Source organism: Culex pipiens, chromosome 3, assembly GCF_016801865.2.
Source record: "Culex pipiens pallens isolate TS chromosome 3, TS_CPP_V2, whole genome shotgun sequence".
Lineage (NCBI taxonomy): Eukaryota > Metazoa > Arthropoda > Insecta > Diptera > Culicidae > Culex > Culex pipiens.
In genome coordinates, this window is record NC_068939.1 from 118,275,754 (window position 1) to 118,290,822 (window position 15,069).

The following is a 15,069-nucleotide window of genomic DNA, read 5'->3' on the forward strand; positions in this document are numbered from 1 at the left end:
ACATGAGATGACCACATGCCAAATACGAGCCCTCTACGATAAAGGGAAGTGGGGTAAATTGCTTGCATTTTTGTAAAACTTCATCAATTCCAACCCTGTTAGATATATTCGAAAGGTCTTTAGAAGCACTTCAAAACGTGCCATAAACATCCAGGATTGGTTAAAAATTTTCTCATAGCTTTTGCAAATGACTAGGGATGGAATAATCGCAAAAAAATCAATTTCGCTTGCGAGCTTTCTTCACCCGCGAAAGAGAGGAGGCAAATCAAGCAAAAGAAAATCACTCCCGAATTTCGCTAAGATCATTCTGTTGATGATTTTTTGTGAATTTCCTTGCAAGTGTAGTAGTGAAAAAGATGTTCCGCCGAATAATCAAAATGATGATTTTTTTAAACTCTTTTTACCGATCTTTCATGCGCGAGAGAGGATTATATTTTGATTATTCCATCACTGCAAATTACTGTTAAAAATGTTTTTTTTTTACCTTAATATCTTTTTGCAACAGCATCCAGCACCCATACTCCTATAGGTCAACAGTTAGGGAATTTCATGAACAATAAGCCTACGGAATTACCTTTTTGGTCAATCGCAGTTTTTTGCATAGTTTTTCGATTTTTCTATAACAAACATTTTACAACGTTAACTTTTACCCTGTAGGTCATCAAGACGACAATTTTTGGTCTCAATTTTGACATATTCGGAATCCTCGGAAAATTTCACGTTAGTTTGAGGTGAAGAATTGTTTTTTTTAAATATTTGTCAATGAAAACTTCAACAGTGAAATACTTATCAAAACGTGTTGAACATTTTGATTTCAATGACGAAAGCTGAAACATTTCTTTCTTATCTTTTGAGTTATAAGTATTTTCGGAAATATTCGGATATTTGCGAAACTAATTTATTTCGCCCATGATCAGGATTTCTTCTGGTGAAAATTCACTTTTTATACAGGTTATCACTTTTAAGGTGAAAACAATAAAAATACAAAAAATGATTCTTGATCTATTTCATTTGATGAAAGAATCGCAGCACTACAGAATAATTTTCAACAACATTTTATTTTTTTCAAGGTACCGATTTTTGAATATATTTATAGTCTTTTTTTTAAAGACAGTTGCCAAAATTTTGTGTAGGTTTTCATGGTCGAACTAACGACTTATTTGATCAAAGTGAAAGTACAAACAAAAATTCAGCCAATAAAAAATACGAACAAAATTTAGAGAAATTGCATTACTCTTCTTGCATTTGTTAAAATGTTGCTAATTATGTATTTTTTTTTTCTCTGAACATGTTTTAAATATTGAAAACAAATCAGCCGTTGCAAATATTTTTTGAAGTTTATGTCCCAAAGTCGTAATTACAAGCCTAGGTTTCAACATTTGGATGAAAACGTTACTTAATCCACCCTTAGGTGGTTGGTGCCTTCCCCGCACGACGGTAATAACAAATACTGTTAAAATAACAGTAAGTGTTATGGAATATTCTTGCAAAATCCATTTTTGCATAAGAGTTTAATAACAGTTTATGTTATCAAAACAAAATTTGTTATTGGTCTGATATTGATTGAAAGCCAAAACAACTTGGAAATAACATTTTTTGTTATGGAAGAATACCTCCAACTGTTATTGGGATGATCGGATTAGTTGTTAAAATAACAAAAAATAATAACAAAGATTTGTTTGAAGAATAACTAAAACTGTTATTAGTCTGTTATTAGAATAACAATCCAATAACAAAAAAAAACATAACGGCGAATAACAATTCTTGTTATAAATAACATAAAATGTTATTGGCCGAGTATTTTTAAAAATCAAAAAATGTTATTCCCACGTTTTTTCCGTCTGCTCGGGTCCTCACATTTAGAGGGTAATGCTTTCCAAAATATATACACAAGGGCTGTTCTATCAACTTGATTCATTATTCATACCATCAGATTGGGTAGTCAGATCTTCGTAATTCAGGGCATCTATGTGCTTACAACTTTTGACAGGGTTGTCAGATCTCCAATCTATTGAACTCGTTGGCAAGGTCTTTTGAAAACCTATCCAACGACAGTTCGCATGATAGATCCGAAAAAAGTTTTCATCAAAATATCTGAGATCCAGCCTTCAAAAAGGGCATAAATAACACTTAAGTGCGTATAACTTTTGATAGGTTTTCAAATCTGCAATCTATTGAACTCGTTGGAAAGGTCTTTTAATTACCTATCCAACGGCAGGTCGCATGATAGATCCGGACAACGTTTTCATCAAAATATCTGAGATCAAGCCTCTAAAAAGAGCATAAATAACACTTAAGTGCTTATAACTTTTGATAGGGTTGTCCGATCTTCAATCTTTTGAACTCGTTTGAAAAATCTTTCTAAAAATGTATAACATGACTTACAAAAACCACCCTTTTTACAATCTTCCGGACTTTTGCCAAAAATCGTTTTTTTAGCATAACTTTTGAATTACTTAACTAAACTTTATAATTTTCAATAGCGACTTATGGGACCTCAAGACGGATCGAATGAGACCAAAACGGTCCAAATCGGTTCAGCCAGTGCCGAGACAAATTTTTTTGATCAACATCCCACCACACACACAGACATTTGCTTAGAATTTGATTCTGAGTCGATATGTCTACATGAAGGTGGGTCTAGGAGGTCAAATTGAGAATTTCGTTTTTCGAGTGATTTTTAAGCCTTTCCTCAGTAAGGCATTTTACAGGCGTACAGTTGCTTTCCAATCATTAGTTTTGAAAATATCGAGGTATTGACGGAATTTTTTTTTCGCCATTATCTTTGACAATAAGCTTTCTTCTTTCTTTGATTGTGAGCCAATTGTCGATATCACGCTAGTAACAAATGAGATTTCGTGATTTTAAAGAACAAATTGCTGATTTTAACCATTTTAATCAAAAATGTGATGCTTCTGTAACTGAGCTGAACTACATGCTTCGTAGAACTTCAGAATATGTTATTACATAATACCGGCATGCAACAACCAGCTGCAACATTTCAGTTTTTCATTTATTTATTTTTTTGTTGCCCAACTTACCGATCCAGTGATACCGCTATCAGGCTGTAGACCGAGGCCGCCACGGAAACGCCCTGGATGTAGGGAACCGTTTTGCACATCAGCCAGCCCAGCATCCACGCTGCAAAATAAATCAGAAGACGGTGGAAAAAAAATGTTGTTAGAGAAAATGGAAAAGCCAAGATTGAGATTGTCGGAAGATTTAGTGCAACGGATGCTGAAGCATTTTGTTGTTGTTGTTGTTTTTGTTTTGAGTATGTTGAGAGGAGAAAAACGGAACAAATATTTCACCAGGGCTATCTAATTCAATTTAGCTCAAACGGATATGGCCGAGTCGGACGAGCGGTTGTTTGAAAATGCATTATTCGTGCAGATAAATCACCACTTGGACGATTGACGAAAGGATTGATTTGCAAGAAGATTTGTTAAAGGAGGTTATAATGATGCGATTTAACACTTTAGACGTTGGCAACGATTTTCTACAATCCTCTAAAAACGGCATCATAACTATTTCACTTTTAAAGTTGTGAAATTCATTTGCATAAATTGAAATGTCACTGCTCATGGTGAACCTGGCCATCATCTAACGTGACGAGCCAACATATTCCCACAGAGCAAGTACTAAATCATGTACGAAACGACTTGACACTCTCAAACGAGCAATTACCGTCTCCAGGGAGTATGTGCCACATGTGTCGGTCCAGAGATGTTTAATAACAAATCATCGAGCAAATTTCTCATTCTAAATTTATGATACACCGTTCCTCCGGTAATTGCAACTAGATGGTCCCGAGAGAGATTACTCCTGCCAGCCAGCCCGAGGAGATAGTCCGGCTCGCCATTAATTAATCAATTAGAACTGGGTAGTAAGTGATAAATCAAGGATGTGAAGATAATTGCAATTACGATTATCGTCGTCATCATCATCATCGTCATCAACAACAACGACAGTCTGTGCGCGGCTGAAGTTGTCCCACGTGGGTTCTGATCGGTTCACTAAACATGCCGGCACCGCTCTGTAATCAGCACCGTTCACACGTACCAGGACCAGGACCGGATCGGCGGGCACATACGGAGCTGTGCCTACTCGTGCCATCCCTAACGTCCTTCTGATACGATGCACTGGTCCCTGGTGGTGATGCACTTTGTTCTGACTTCCAACGTAACCTATTAGTGAGTGCTGCAGGTTGGTCCAACTTGCGGGATTACGGGGTGATCACCCTCGAAATCGTTCAAATCGACGAACCAGTACGAATCGTGAGCGATGAGTTTGAGTTGGCTTGAGTACATCACGGACGTCACAAATAGAGAAAAACAACAAATTGAAATCAGATTTTGAAGCCGTCGAAGGCAACGTTGAACGCAATGGTCGACCATTGAACAAAGCAAACCAGATTGGCGGATTGATTGATCCATCACGCAAGTATTGGACTAACATTCCCATCCACTTCGCCGTAATCTTACCACTGGTCGTAGTCAGCGCCGTTATTGATGAACCTTTGAAAGTTAAGAATTGGTTCCTACTTTTCATCTGTGATCCATGGACTACTTTGAGTGAAACATTTCAAACTCCAAAAAAACCTACTTTGTCAACTTTGAACCAGTCTAAAAGAAAGCTTCCAGTCTCACCATCGCGAAGCAGGGCATCATCACAACGTTTAGTGTCTTCCGCTCGACACGTAGGAAACATTTTTCCACTTACCAACACGCCCGTCTGTACGGCCGATCCTTGCTCGACTTGACAGTTGGCCTGTCGCGGCGTTCTTATAGTTCCGTCCTAACAGTATGACATACGTACATCATTCCGGGCGGGTGGAGCGGAAATACTGCTCTCTGCGATATATTTATGATTTGTGTGTTCGTTTCCGTTTAGTGTGTTTAGATCAGTCGCGATGTGAGCGAAATTTAAAAACAAAAAAATTTCAAAATGACATTGTTCACTTTTTTTTTCTAAAATCTAAAATATAAATTGATAGGATATATTTTTCGACAGCACTGCCAAATTAATTTTGACCAACTTGTGCCATAGCTCAATAGATGGCATTTTTGTCATTTAAAGCATATCCAATAATAAGATTTTTCAATGAAGTTTATTTTGCGCAATTCATTTATTTATTTCCATTTTAGAGTGTAACCAGAATATCGGTCCTACAGATACAGACATCTCAGGTCCTAGAAAAAGTACACCCACAATTTCATCCAAATAATAATTGATCGGGTCAGCTTTACTTCAAACCTGTCTTAATACTTTCTTGTTATTTTCATTTGATCCGTCAAAAAACTTATAACAAGACTTGTGTCAATCCAAAATTAAAGAATTAAAATCATTTCAATTAAACAAATATTTAACAGTCATTCTTCAGACATTGAAACGATTTTTGTCTTCCTGTAAAAAGATTATTTTATCGCAAAATGTTATTTTTTTTGTTAAGACCAAAAGATCAAATAAAATTGCAAAGCAATTCTAAGAAATAAAGTTCAATGGTTTAAAGTTATACTCAAAACATCATATGTTAATTTTTTCCATCAAAACTTGTTCAATTTGTGTTTTGCGATGAAAATCAGTTTATTATTCCGTGCCGCCGTCGTCGTTTGTTTTGGTGAGTTTGTGTTAGTGCTTCTTCCGGACTGGTTTGGAAGAAGAGTCCGGGTGTTTTGGCCACTTGAGAATCCAAGAATCCTTAAAAAGTGGAGCTTTTTTGGTTAAGTTTGGAGGAAGTTGCCTGTCGAGTTTTGGGGTTTGAACAGTTCACGAAGAATCTGATGTACGATCCATTATTTCAGGATAGTTGGTTAGTCGGGATGACTTGTTTATCGTACTTATTTATCCAAAATATAATGAAAAAATGAATTTTTCAACAGACGTCAAATTTGAAGTAAATTACCATATGTTCATTTTGTAAGTAAAAACAGGACTAATAAATTCTTGTAATTGTAATTGTAATTGATTGTTTATTTGTGACGAGAGCCTGTTAGTTTACAACTTTTTATCAGGTTAAGAAGATAACTTTAAGATAGAAAACGGAGATAAATAAACCAACCAAATGGTTTCAAATAAAGCTAAAAATCAAGTTAGATGCGGAAGGCTTAACTAGTTGTTTAACACAGCTTTTAAACGAAAATAGGGTTGTTTTTGTCTTTGCCTCGATCGGCAATCTTCTTAAAATATTGTTTTTAATTATTTCTCTGAGTGTTATCAAATTGGCTTGGTGAGAAGCATTCTTTGATGGCCCCTCTCGCGTAACACGCACCTCTTTTCGGTTTCTGGATTGACACCGCAACAGTTAAGAGTCCTAATGACAATTTTAAATATCATTAAACATAATTATCAACTACTCATCTTTACAGCTTCTCAGAACAAACGACTCTTGGAAAATGCCAAAGCCAACGTGGAAAAAGCAGCCGCCATAACTGTGCAAAATTTGTTTTTCGGATCTAATCACCATTAGTCGACGTCTATTTCCACTTTTAGATAAGTTTTGTTTTCTTAAGAATATGACACTTTGTGAAAAAAATCGTTTTTTTTGCAGGTGGATATTTCATGTGGGATAATATCTCAAGGATTTAAACTGGTGAAACTTCGTCCGGGAAGCTACTGCTTGCAGCATTTTTTTGGGTAAGTACACAGCAAAAAATCCGATGGTAAAATCGCATGCACATCACCATTATGAAAATAGTAATTTAACATTACACTTTGTATGTATAATTTTTGGAAACACAAAAAAGGTGCCACCGATGGGATTCAAACCCAACATTAACAGTATGGACTGGCGCCTTAGCCCGATCGCAATCAGACAAATGAAGAATTAAAAGGATAAACGAATCTATGAGCTTTACACATCGGTCAAGTAGATTTCCCATACTGATGGGCTACATATGTCAGGGTGTAATATTACATAAAATTTCATAAAATAATGCAAAATATAATTTACAACCAGGCTTTTTACACGCAGTCAGATTAATACTTTTTTTTGCTGTGTAAATTGCATGGTATCTTTTTTTCATGATATCATTGAATTTTCCTATTTTTTGGACTCAATATTGTACTGACGATGAATAACCTCTTACTCGAAGGTGCTGGGGTACCTTTTCGTAGAAATTAGTGCTTCAGATTTCAAACGCTAATATTTTGGTCCAGACGAATCTAAAATGCACGTATTATGCATTCGGTTCGAAATTTGTCAGAATTTTCTATCAAACTTCCTACAATCGCACACATTTTTGTCCAACATTGTTCCCTTCTCTCTGCTTTAACTGTTAAAACAATTCAGTTGGAATGCATACAATTTTAAAGCGAAGTTGGCTTTAAGCAAACACATAATTTAATATCTAGTTATATCAGTGTTTTTACTCTTTGTATATTAAAAAAGAAATGGGTCAATCCTAAGTCGTACAATTTATGCAGAATTAATTTACTCTGGCCTAAATAATTTTCCGATTTCTGCTTCTCCAAATTTGTCGATTGCAAATCGTGAATAAGGTTTGATTCCGCCTACGAAGGCTCTGACTTAGCAGCTCTGCTGAAATTATGTTCAATCTTGTGCAATGTTTAAAAACAAATAATTAATTGAATAACTATTGAATTCCGACGATATAACTTAAGGTAAAACGGGAAAGCAGCGTCCAAGAACTGGCGTTCCGTCTAACCTTAAAGTAATATTTGCTAAAAAAAACCAACCCGGGTCCTTAGAGCGATCAAGCAGTTGGCCGCTAACTGATTTCCGCCCACAAAGTACCCTGAAAGTCATGAAAAAAATATTCGTTTGAATCAAATGTTTTATTTACGTTCTCTGAAATGGATGACAGTTCAATACCTATCCTTCCATTTTCTCAACCACAAATTACACATTTTTTAATGCAATAGTACACATTCTTTCGTAAAATTCTACATTTTTGCGGTAAATTTCATCATTTTTTTTTTGGTAAATTTCATCATTATTTGAGGTAAATTTCATCATTTTCTGATGAAAATTCATCATTTTCTAAGGTAAAATTTATCATTTTTTTTGCCACAATATCTGTCACCATTTCCTGATGAATATTACTATCATTTTTTTTTCTGTGTAGTATTAGCCACATACTATCAGAAACAAACATATAATAAACAAGATAAATGCAAATATAAACACTAAAAATGATACAAGAAAAGTAAAGATTTTCGTAGAACAAAAGTTGCTCAAAATGACCTCCTAAACACGGGAAAAATGAAAATATTTGATTTTTTTTTTTCCGAAAAAAAGGTGGCGTTGCGAAAAGCTTTTTCTTTTTTGACATTTTTTAAGGTGCTTTTCCAATGTACGTTAACTCTATTTCCACCGTTCCAGTCACCACTTTTGGCTTTTTATTCACTTTAGAAGATGATATAGAATAATGGAACTCTAACAGGCTTACTTTATATGTTCATAAAGGGTTCATTTAATGCTTATATTTAGTGTTTTGCGGTTACTTGGGTAACTTGGGAATATTATTTTTTGTTATTGAATAATATCACCACATGTTATTGGGAAAGTCAGCGGATTAGTTGTTAAAATAACAAAAATTAATAACAAAGATTTGTCCAATTGCAGAGTCAAGGCGACAATTAACTGAAATTATAATTCTTGATTAATTTTACTAAAAAATATCTTCTTTATTTTATTTGTAACTCGTTTGAATTGAAAAACCCTTTTGCATCAGCAAGGCACACACATACGTACGCGTCACATGAACTTGACCTCGCGCATTGCCACCGCAACTTGAAGATTTTCCCGCGCTTTTTCCGCTGCTGCTGCTGCTGCTACTACTTCTTGCTTTGGGGTGCGGTGAAAAGCTCCAAGAAAATGGATTGCGGTGCAGTTGAAGGGTGCTTTGCGCTAGTTGAACAAGATTCTCACATGTAGTTGTACGTGTGTATGATGTGATTGTATGTGTGTGTGTGTGTGGGATGAAAGATGCTTTCAGGCGATCTGCTTTTTTCAATTTTCTCTTCATTTCAAACAATACAGTCGTAGCCGCCACCGTGTGCTATAGTATTACGGCACGTGTACTTGGTACACATTCACAGCGAGAAAAAAATAAAACACGTGTATGTGTGTGAAGATGATAGACATTGATTTTTCATTTTCCCGCGATTTGTAAGAGGGATCTTCTTTAGCGGTCGGTGGTTAAGATGAATGGTCCTGGTACTTGACATAGTTCCGTACATGCCATTCATAAAACCACAAAAGCTGGGTGTTCCAAACAAATTGACATCATGTGGTTCGTGCATGTTTTATGCTCTAAATGTCAAAGGTTCCACCTCACCACACTTGGAACAATTAACGGAACTGATAGTGTCTTATTTTTTATTCGTTGATGTTTTTTGTTCAAAATCCTCTCAAAACTCTACCAGCCGTCGTGAGTTTTGTAAACTTTTATCAAATTTATTTCATTTTCTTCAATTTCATAAATATCGTCAGTAGGTCAAAGTAAATTTTTTTTACGAATTTTACCATTTCTCAGGTTCTTCTCAATGAAAAAAAAAAAAGTTAAAAGGGTTGTGTAGGGGACATCTTAAGATGACTTAGCTGAAAAAATCTCGTTCCTACAACAAATCCTGTCATTTTGGCAACTGTCTAAAGTTGAGGTACATTTTGGCCCAATATTTCCTCTCGAAAAGGTTCTTTTTAATATTTTTGTTGGAATTGCTCGAAAAGTACAGTCATCCCACATATTCGGAACACTTTTGTAATGATTTGTCAACCGCATGCCAAATGCATCTTTTCTGTCGACCCTACTATTTTTAAGGACCTTTTTTTTTGGTCATTCTCTTGCTATTTCACTAGTAAAAGTAGTACGTTTAAAACAAAAAACTGCATCTCAAGCCTATTTGATTCAGAGCAGCAAAACACTGCCTTCAAATTGCATGTTCCATAATTGTGGGATGGTATTGTGCCTCCCACAATTGTGGAACACCTGAAGTTATCTGATATTTTCACAAAAAAAGTTATCAGACCATTCATAAAACATAACTAAACTTGAATTTCGTTGGTTTCAGTGCGTGAAGTTATTATTTTGTAAAAATTATGTACTCATGGAGAGTACCACAGTTTGTTTACATCCGTAAGGAAAAAGTGTTCCGAATTTGTGGATTTCAAGGGTCAAAGTTTTTCATCAAAAACTTGATATAAAAGTTAAAATTTGCAGTTGTTCTATACAGCATTCGAAAGATCGCAAGAAAAGCTTTCAAATGAAGGTAAAAGCGAATCATTAAGCTGAATTATCGATTTGCTATGATTTTTTTCAACATTGGCCGATCTGTAAACTGTTCCGGGATGACTGTACCTAAATGTTTGAAAATCTCTACTTCAAACATCGTAGCATGTCAATACGATTCCCCCGAACAAGAAACGCTATTAGATTACTTGTTTGTACCATATCGTTTTATTAAGTTTTAGTTTACGCTTACTGTTTTCAATTGCGTTTAATTCAGCTAAAATAGAAACTATTTTTTACCTTTTTTTCACGCGACTTTCACATGACGACTTCAAAATTGTGTTATTTTGGAAGGTGTAAAATTTGATTTGAAATATGATGTAATAATACCTCAATTTAGACCAGGGGTGACCAAAGTATGGCCCGCGAGGTGATTTTTAGTGGCCCGTGGACCCGTTTTGAACAATCATGTAAATTCGTTGATTCGTTGAATTCGTTGATGAAGTGATTTTAAAGTTTTTCAAAATAATGGTTTATTTTAAACTTTTTTATGTTAATCTTTTTTTTTTGATATAAAACTTATGATTTATTCATGTTTTGATCCCCCTATTAGGACACAGTTTCACGAGTTTCAATGTGAGTGAAACTAGTAATTATCGTCAAAACTTTCATCAAACATTTTTGGAAATTTTGGCTTTCAGGATTAAGGCAGACAAAATGTTGAAATCGGAGGAAAAAAGCTGTTGCAAGTATTTTACAAAGCTTTTTTCGACAATCCTCCCCTCCCCCCATTCTTAAGAAAAATCGTGGTCAAAGATATTTATTCAAAAAAAATCTAAATATCAATGGACATTTAAGTGCAATCAGCTGAAATCATTTAAAAATGCATTTTTCTGCGTTTAGAATCATTTTCTGCATGTTCTGGTTTATTAAAAATAATTTGAATTTTAGTGAATTTTCGATAAATAAATGTTTTTTCGCCAAAATGTTTTTTTTGGTCTAATCTTTCAACTTTACGGGTGCTAAAACATTTTCTAACATTTTTTTTTCGTTAAAATGTTGAAATTCTGGCTCTCAACGACTTTTCACAGCCACACTTAATTTATAGAGGTAATTCTCCGCCAACTCACACAGCAGTTGCCCCGACCCCTCTTCGATTTACGTGAAACTTTATCCTTAAGGGGTAACTACGGGGCGGTACGACCCCTTCCATTTTTGAACATGCGAAAAAAGAGCTGTTTTTCAATAATTTGCAGCCTGAAATGGTGATGAGATAGAAATTTGGTGTCAAAGGGACTTTTATGTAAAATTGTACGCCCGATTTGATGGCTTACTCAGAATTCCAAAAAACGTATTTTTATCGAAAAAAACACTTAAAAAAGTTTTAAAAATGCTCTCACTTTCTGTTACTTGACTGTTAAAAAAAAATGGAACATGTAATTTTATGGGAAATTTAGTGTATTTTTCGAATCTACATTGACCCAGAAGGGTAATTTTTCCATTAAGAACAATTTTTTTCATTTTAAAAATTCGTCTTTTTTCTAACTTTGCAGGGTTATTTTTTAGAGTGTAACAATGTTGTACAAAGTTGTAGGGCAGACAATTACAAAAAAAAAATATATAGACATAAGAGATTTGCTTACAAACATCACGAGTTATTGCGATTTTACGAAAAAAAAGTTTTGATAGTGTTAGTCGTCGTTGATCATGCATGGTTCATGGTTCTAGCCTGTCCCGTTTTGAGGTCATGTCGAGGAATTTCAGGTGCTCACTTTTTAAATTATAGATTATGATGTTAGGTACAATGTTTTCTTAGACAAGAAAAAATAATAAAATACTTTCTCGCACCCCCTAGTCGATTTACTGAAAAAAGGCACTTTTTTGAACAAATTTTCTAAAATCGCTTGGAATCAATACAAAAACTGTTTCGATCAGGTGTGTATTATCTTCTCCATAGATTAAGATGCACTATAAATATTGGACAAAAATTTAAGTTTTTGGACTCTCCCAGGCGGATTTGTGTCGAAAAAATCGCATTTTTTCGAAACTTTTTTCAGAAATGTTCATTTAATTTAGGGTAGCCTATTTTTCTCATTGAAACCAATACATGCAGCTTGTAGGAAATTTCATGGCGAACATTTTTCCCTTTGAGAAAATGCAATTTCGACACTCCAGAGCCGAGATATTTGAGTTTTAGTGAGGACAAAAGTGCCAATTTTCAAAATTTCTCAGAATTCAGAAGCAAAACCTACTAATTACACGATGTAGCAAGCATATGTCTCAAAGGTCAGGGTATGCTTTTTGCCTTCCTCACCTTACTGAGGAAAGGCTATAAAATCACTCGAAAAATGAACTTCTTAATTCGACCTCGTAGACATACCTTCACGTATACCTATCGACTCAGAATCAAATTCTGAGCAAATGTCTGTGCGTGTGTATGTCTGTAAGTCCGTGCACCGAAAAATATGCACTCGATTATCTCCGGACTGGCTGAACCGATTTGGGCCGTTCTGGTCTCATTCGATCCGTCTTAGGGTCCCACAAGACCTATATTAACTATTATGAAGTTTTGTAAAGTATTTCAAAAGTTATGCTAAAAAAACGATTCTGGCTAAAGTTTGAAAAATTGTAAAAAGGGTGGTTTTTGTAAGAAAACCCGTCTGATCATACATTTTTAGAAAGGTATTTGAAAGACCTTTCTAATGAGCCCAAAACATTGAAGATCTGATAACCCTATCAAAAGTTATGAGCACTTAAGTGTCATTTGTGCACATTTTAGAGGCCGGATCTCAAATATTTCGATGAAAATGTTGGCCGGGTCTATAGTGCGACCCGTCGTTAGTTGGATAATTGAAAAATCTTTCTAATGAGCCCAAAACATTGAAGATCTGATATCCCTATCAAAAGTTATGAGCACTTAATTGTTATTTGTACACATTTTAGAGCCCGGATCTCCAATATTTCGATGAAAATGAAGTCCAGGTCCATTATGCGACCCGTCGTTTGTTGGATAGTTGAAAGACCTTTCTAATGAACCAAAGACATTGAAAATCTGATAACCCTATCAAAAGTTAAGAGCACTTCAGTGTCATTTTAACACATTTTAGAGGCCGGATCTCAAATATTTCGATGAAAATGTTGGCCGGGTCCATAGTGCGACCCGTCGTTAGTTGGATAATTGAAAAATCTTTCTAATGAGCCCAAAACATTGAAGATCTGATATCCCTATCAAAAGTTTATTTGTATTTTAGAGCCCGGATCTCCAATATTTCGATGAAAATGAAGTCCAGGTCCATTATGCGACCCGTCGTTTGTTGGATAGTTGAAAGACCTTTCTAATGAACCAAAGACATTGAAAATCTGATAACCCTATCAAAAGTTAAGAGCACTTCAGTGTCATTTTAACACATTTTAGAGGCCGGATCTCAAATATTTCGATGAAAATGTTGGCCGGGTCCATAATGCGACCCGTCGTTAGTTGGATAATTGAAAACCCTTTCTAATGAGTCAAAAATATTGAAGATCTGATAACCCTATCAAATGTTATGAGAACTTAAGTGTTAGTTGTCGCCTTTTGGGGGCCATATTTGAGATATTTTGATGGAAATAATGTCCGGATCTATCGTTTGAAAACATTTGTTGGATAATTCAAAACCCTTTCAATTGATGCTATAAGATTGAAGATCTGATAACCCTATCAAAAGTAATGAGCCGATAAGTCATATAGTAAAACAGTTTTCCCAATTTCACCCATGGTTTCTTTTATTATAATAAAGTATATATAAATATTTTTTTTTCTCATCTGTTCTACATCTTATTTTTCAAACATTATTTCCACTACCTATAATTATATCATCGAAAACATGTTGATTCTACAAAATGGTGACGGTGACGTCCGAATCTCATACAATTTCCCAACCGTCGGCGTCATCAACGACGGAACCGAGTAAATATCACAAATTTATACACCCACATCAACATCCACCGTCAGCAGCCCATGGTCACAGTACATTGCTAGCTTGAACGGTCTCTCGGCAACGGAACCATCCACAGCGGAACAACCTCGTCGATCACCTTGGCCGGCGGTCGTCTCCATAAACACAGATCCGACCACGCTGGCCACCGACAGCAGGTAGCACCCGTACCGGACGGTCCCATCGCCGGCAAACTCCGGAACCGTGTTTTTCAGCTTAAACTTGAGATCCTGCAAAAAAAAACGTAAACAAAAACTTTATCTCTAAGAAAAAAATGCTTCCTAAAGAACGGATATCACCAACTTACCGTTACATACAGTGGCGGCGTTGCGGGAGTGGCCATTGCGGGGAACAGAAAGCGGAGAAGGTTTTTGACATTTTCTTTTGTGCCTTGGGTTTGGCGAGTGGCTCCCGGGATTTTGTTGATTTGAAACTCCCGGGAAAAATGAACAGATATATTTTTTTTACTGCTTACATAACTTTAAAGTTATATAACTATTTAAAGTGAACAATTTTCATGAAACAGCCCAGTAGGTGTTGTTCTAATATTACGTCCAATGATTTTTGGGATTCTAGACCCCACATTCCATATAGATACCCACTGAGAATTTTGGCTCGAGAGCCTGAATCGAGTCGAGGCTCGATCAAAAATTCTCAGTGGGTATGTTGTAAGAAGTAAAATTCAGATAAAATTTGTAGGTTGGACATTCTTACTACAGAAACAAATAGGGGAAATATACCCTTTCTAATCAAACACCTATCTTCGTCATATGGAGAGTTTGATGCTCGATTAAAGCTCCAAAAATACTATTTAGGCTGGAAACTTACCAGTAACAGCACCGCCTCGAGTAAATTCGCAAATGTATGCCACTTACTTGCCAAAAAGATCAAATTAAATGCAC

The 15,069-nt window shown here is 35.5% G+C and overlaps 1 protein-coding gene across 2 annotated transcripts in view; it reads right to left on the minus strand.

The window, feature by feature from the left end:
- LOC120417916 (neuropeptide SIFamide receptor-like) overlaps positions 1 to 15,069 on the minus strand; it is a 248,126-nt gene that overhangs the window by 129,209 nt on the left and 103,848 nt on the right. For both annotated transcript variants that reach the window (XM_052710835.1, XM_052710836.1), the window contains exon 3: positions 3,042 to 3,141. In XM_052710835.1, the coding sequence (XP_052566795.1) occupies positions 3,042 to 3,141 (100 nt within the window). The remainder of the gene's footprint in view (positions 1 to 3,041; positions 3,142 to 15,069) is intronic.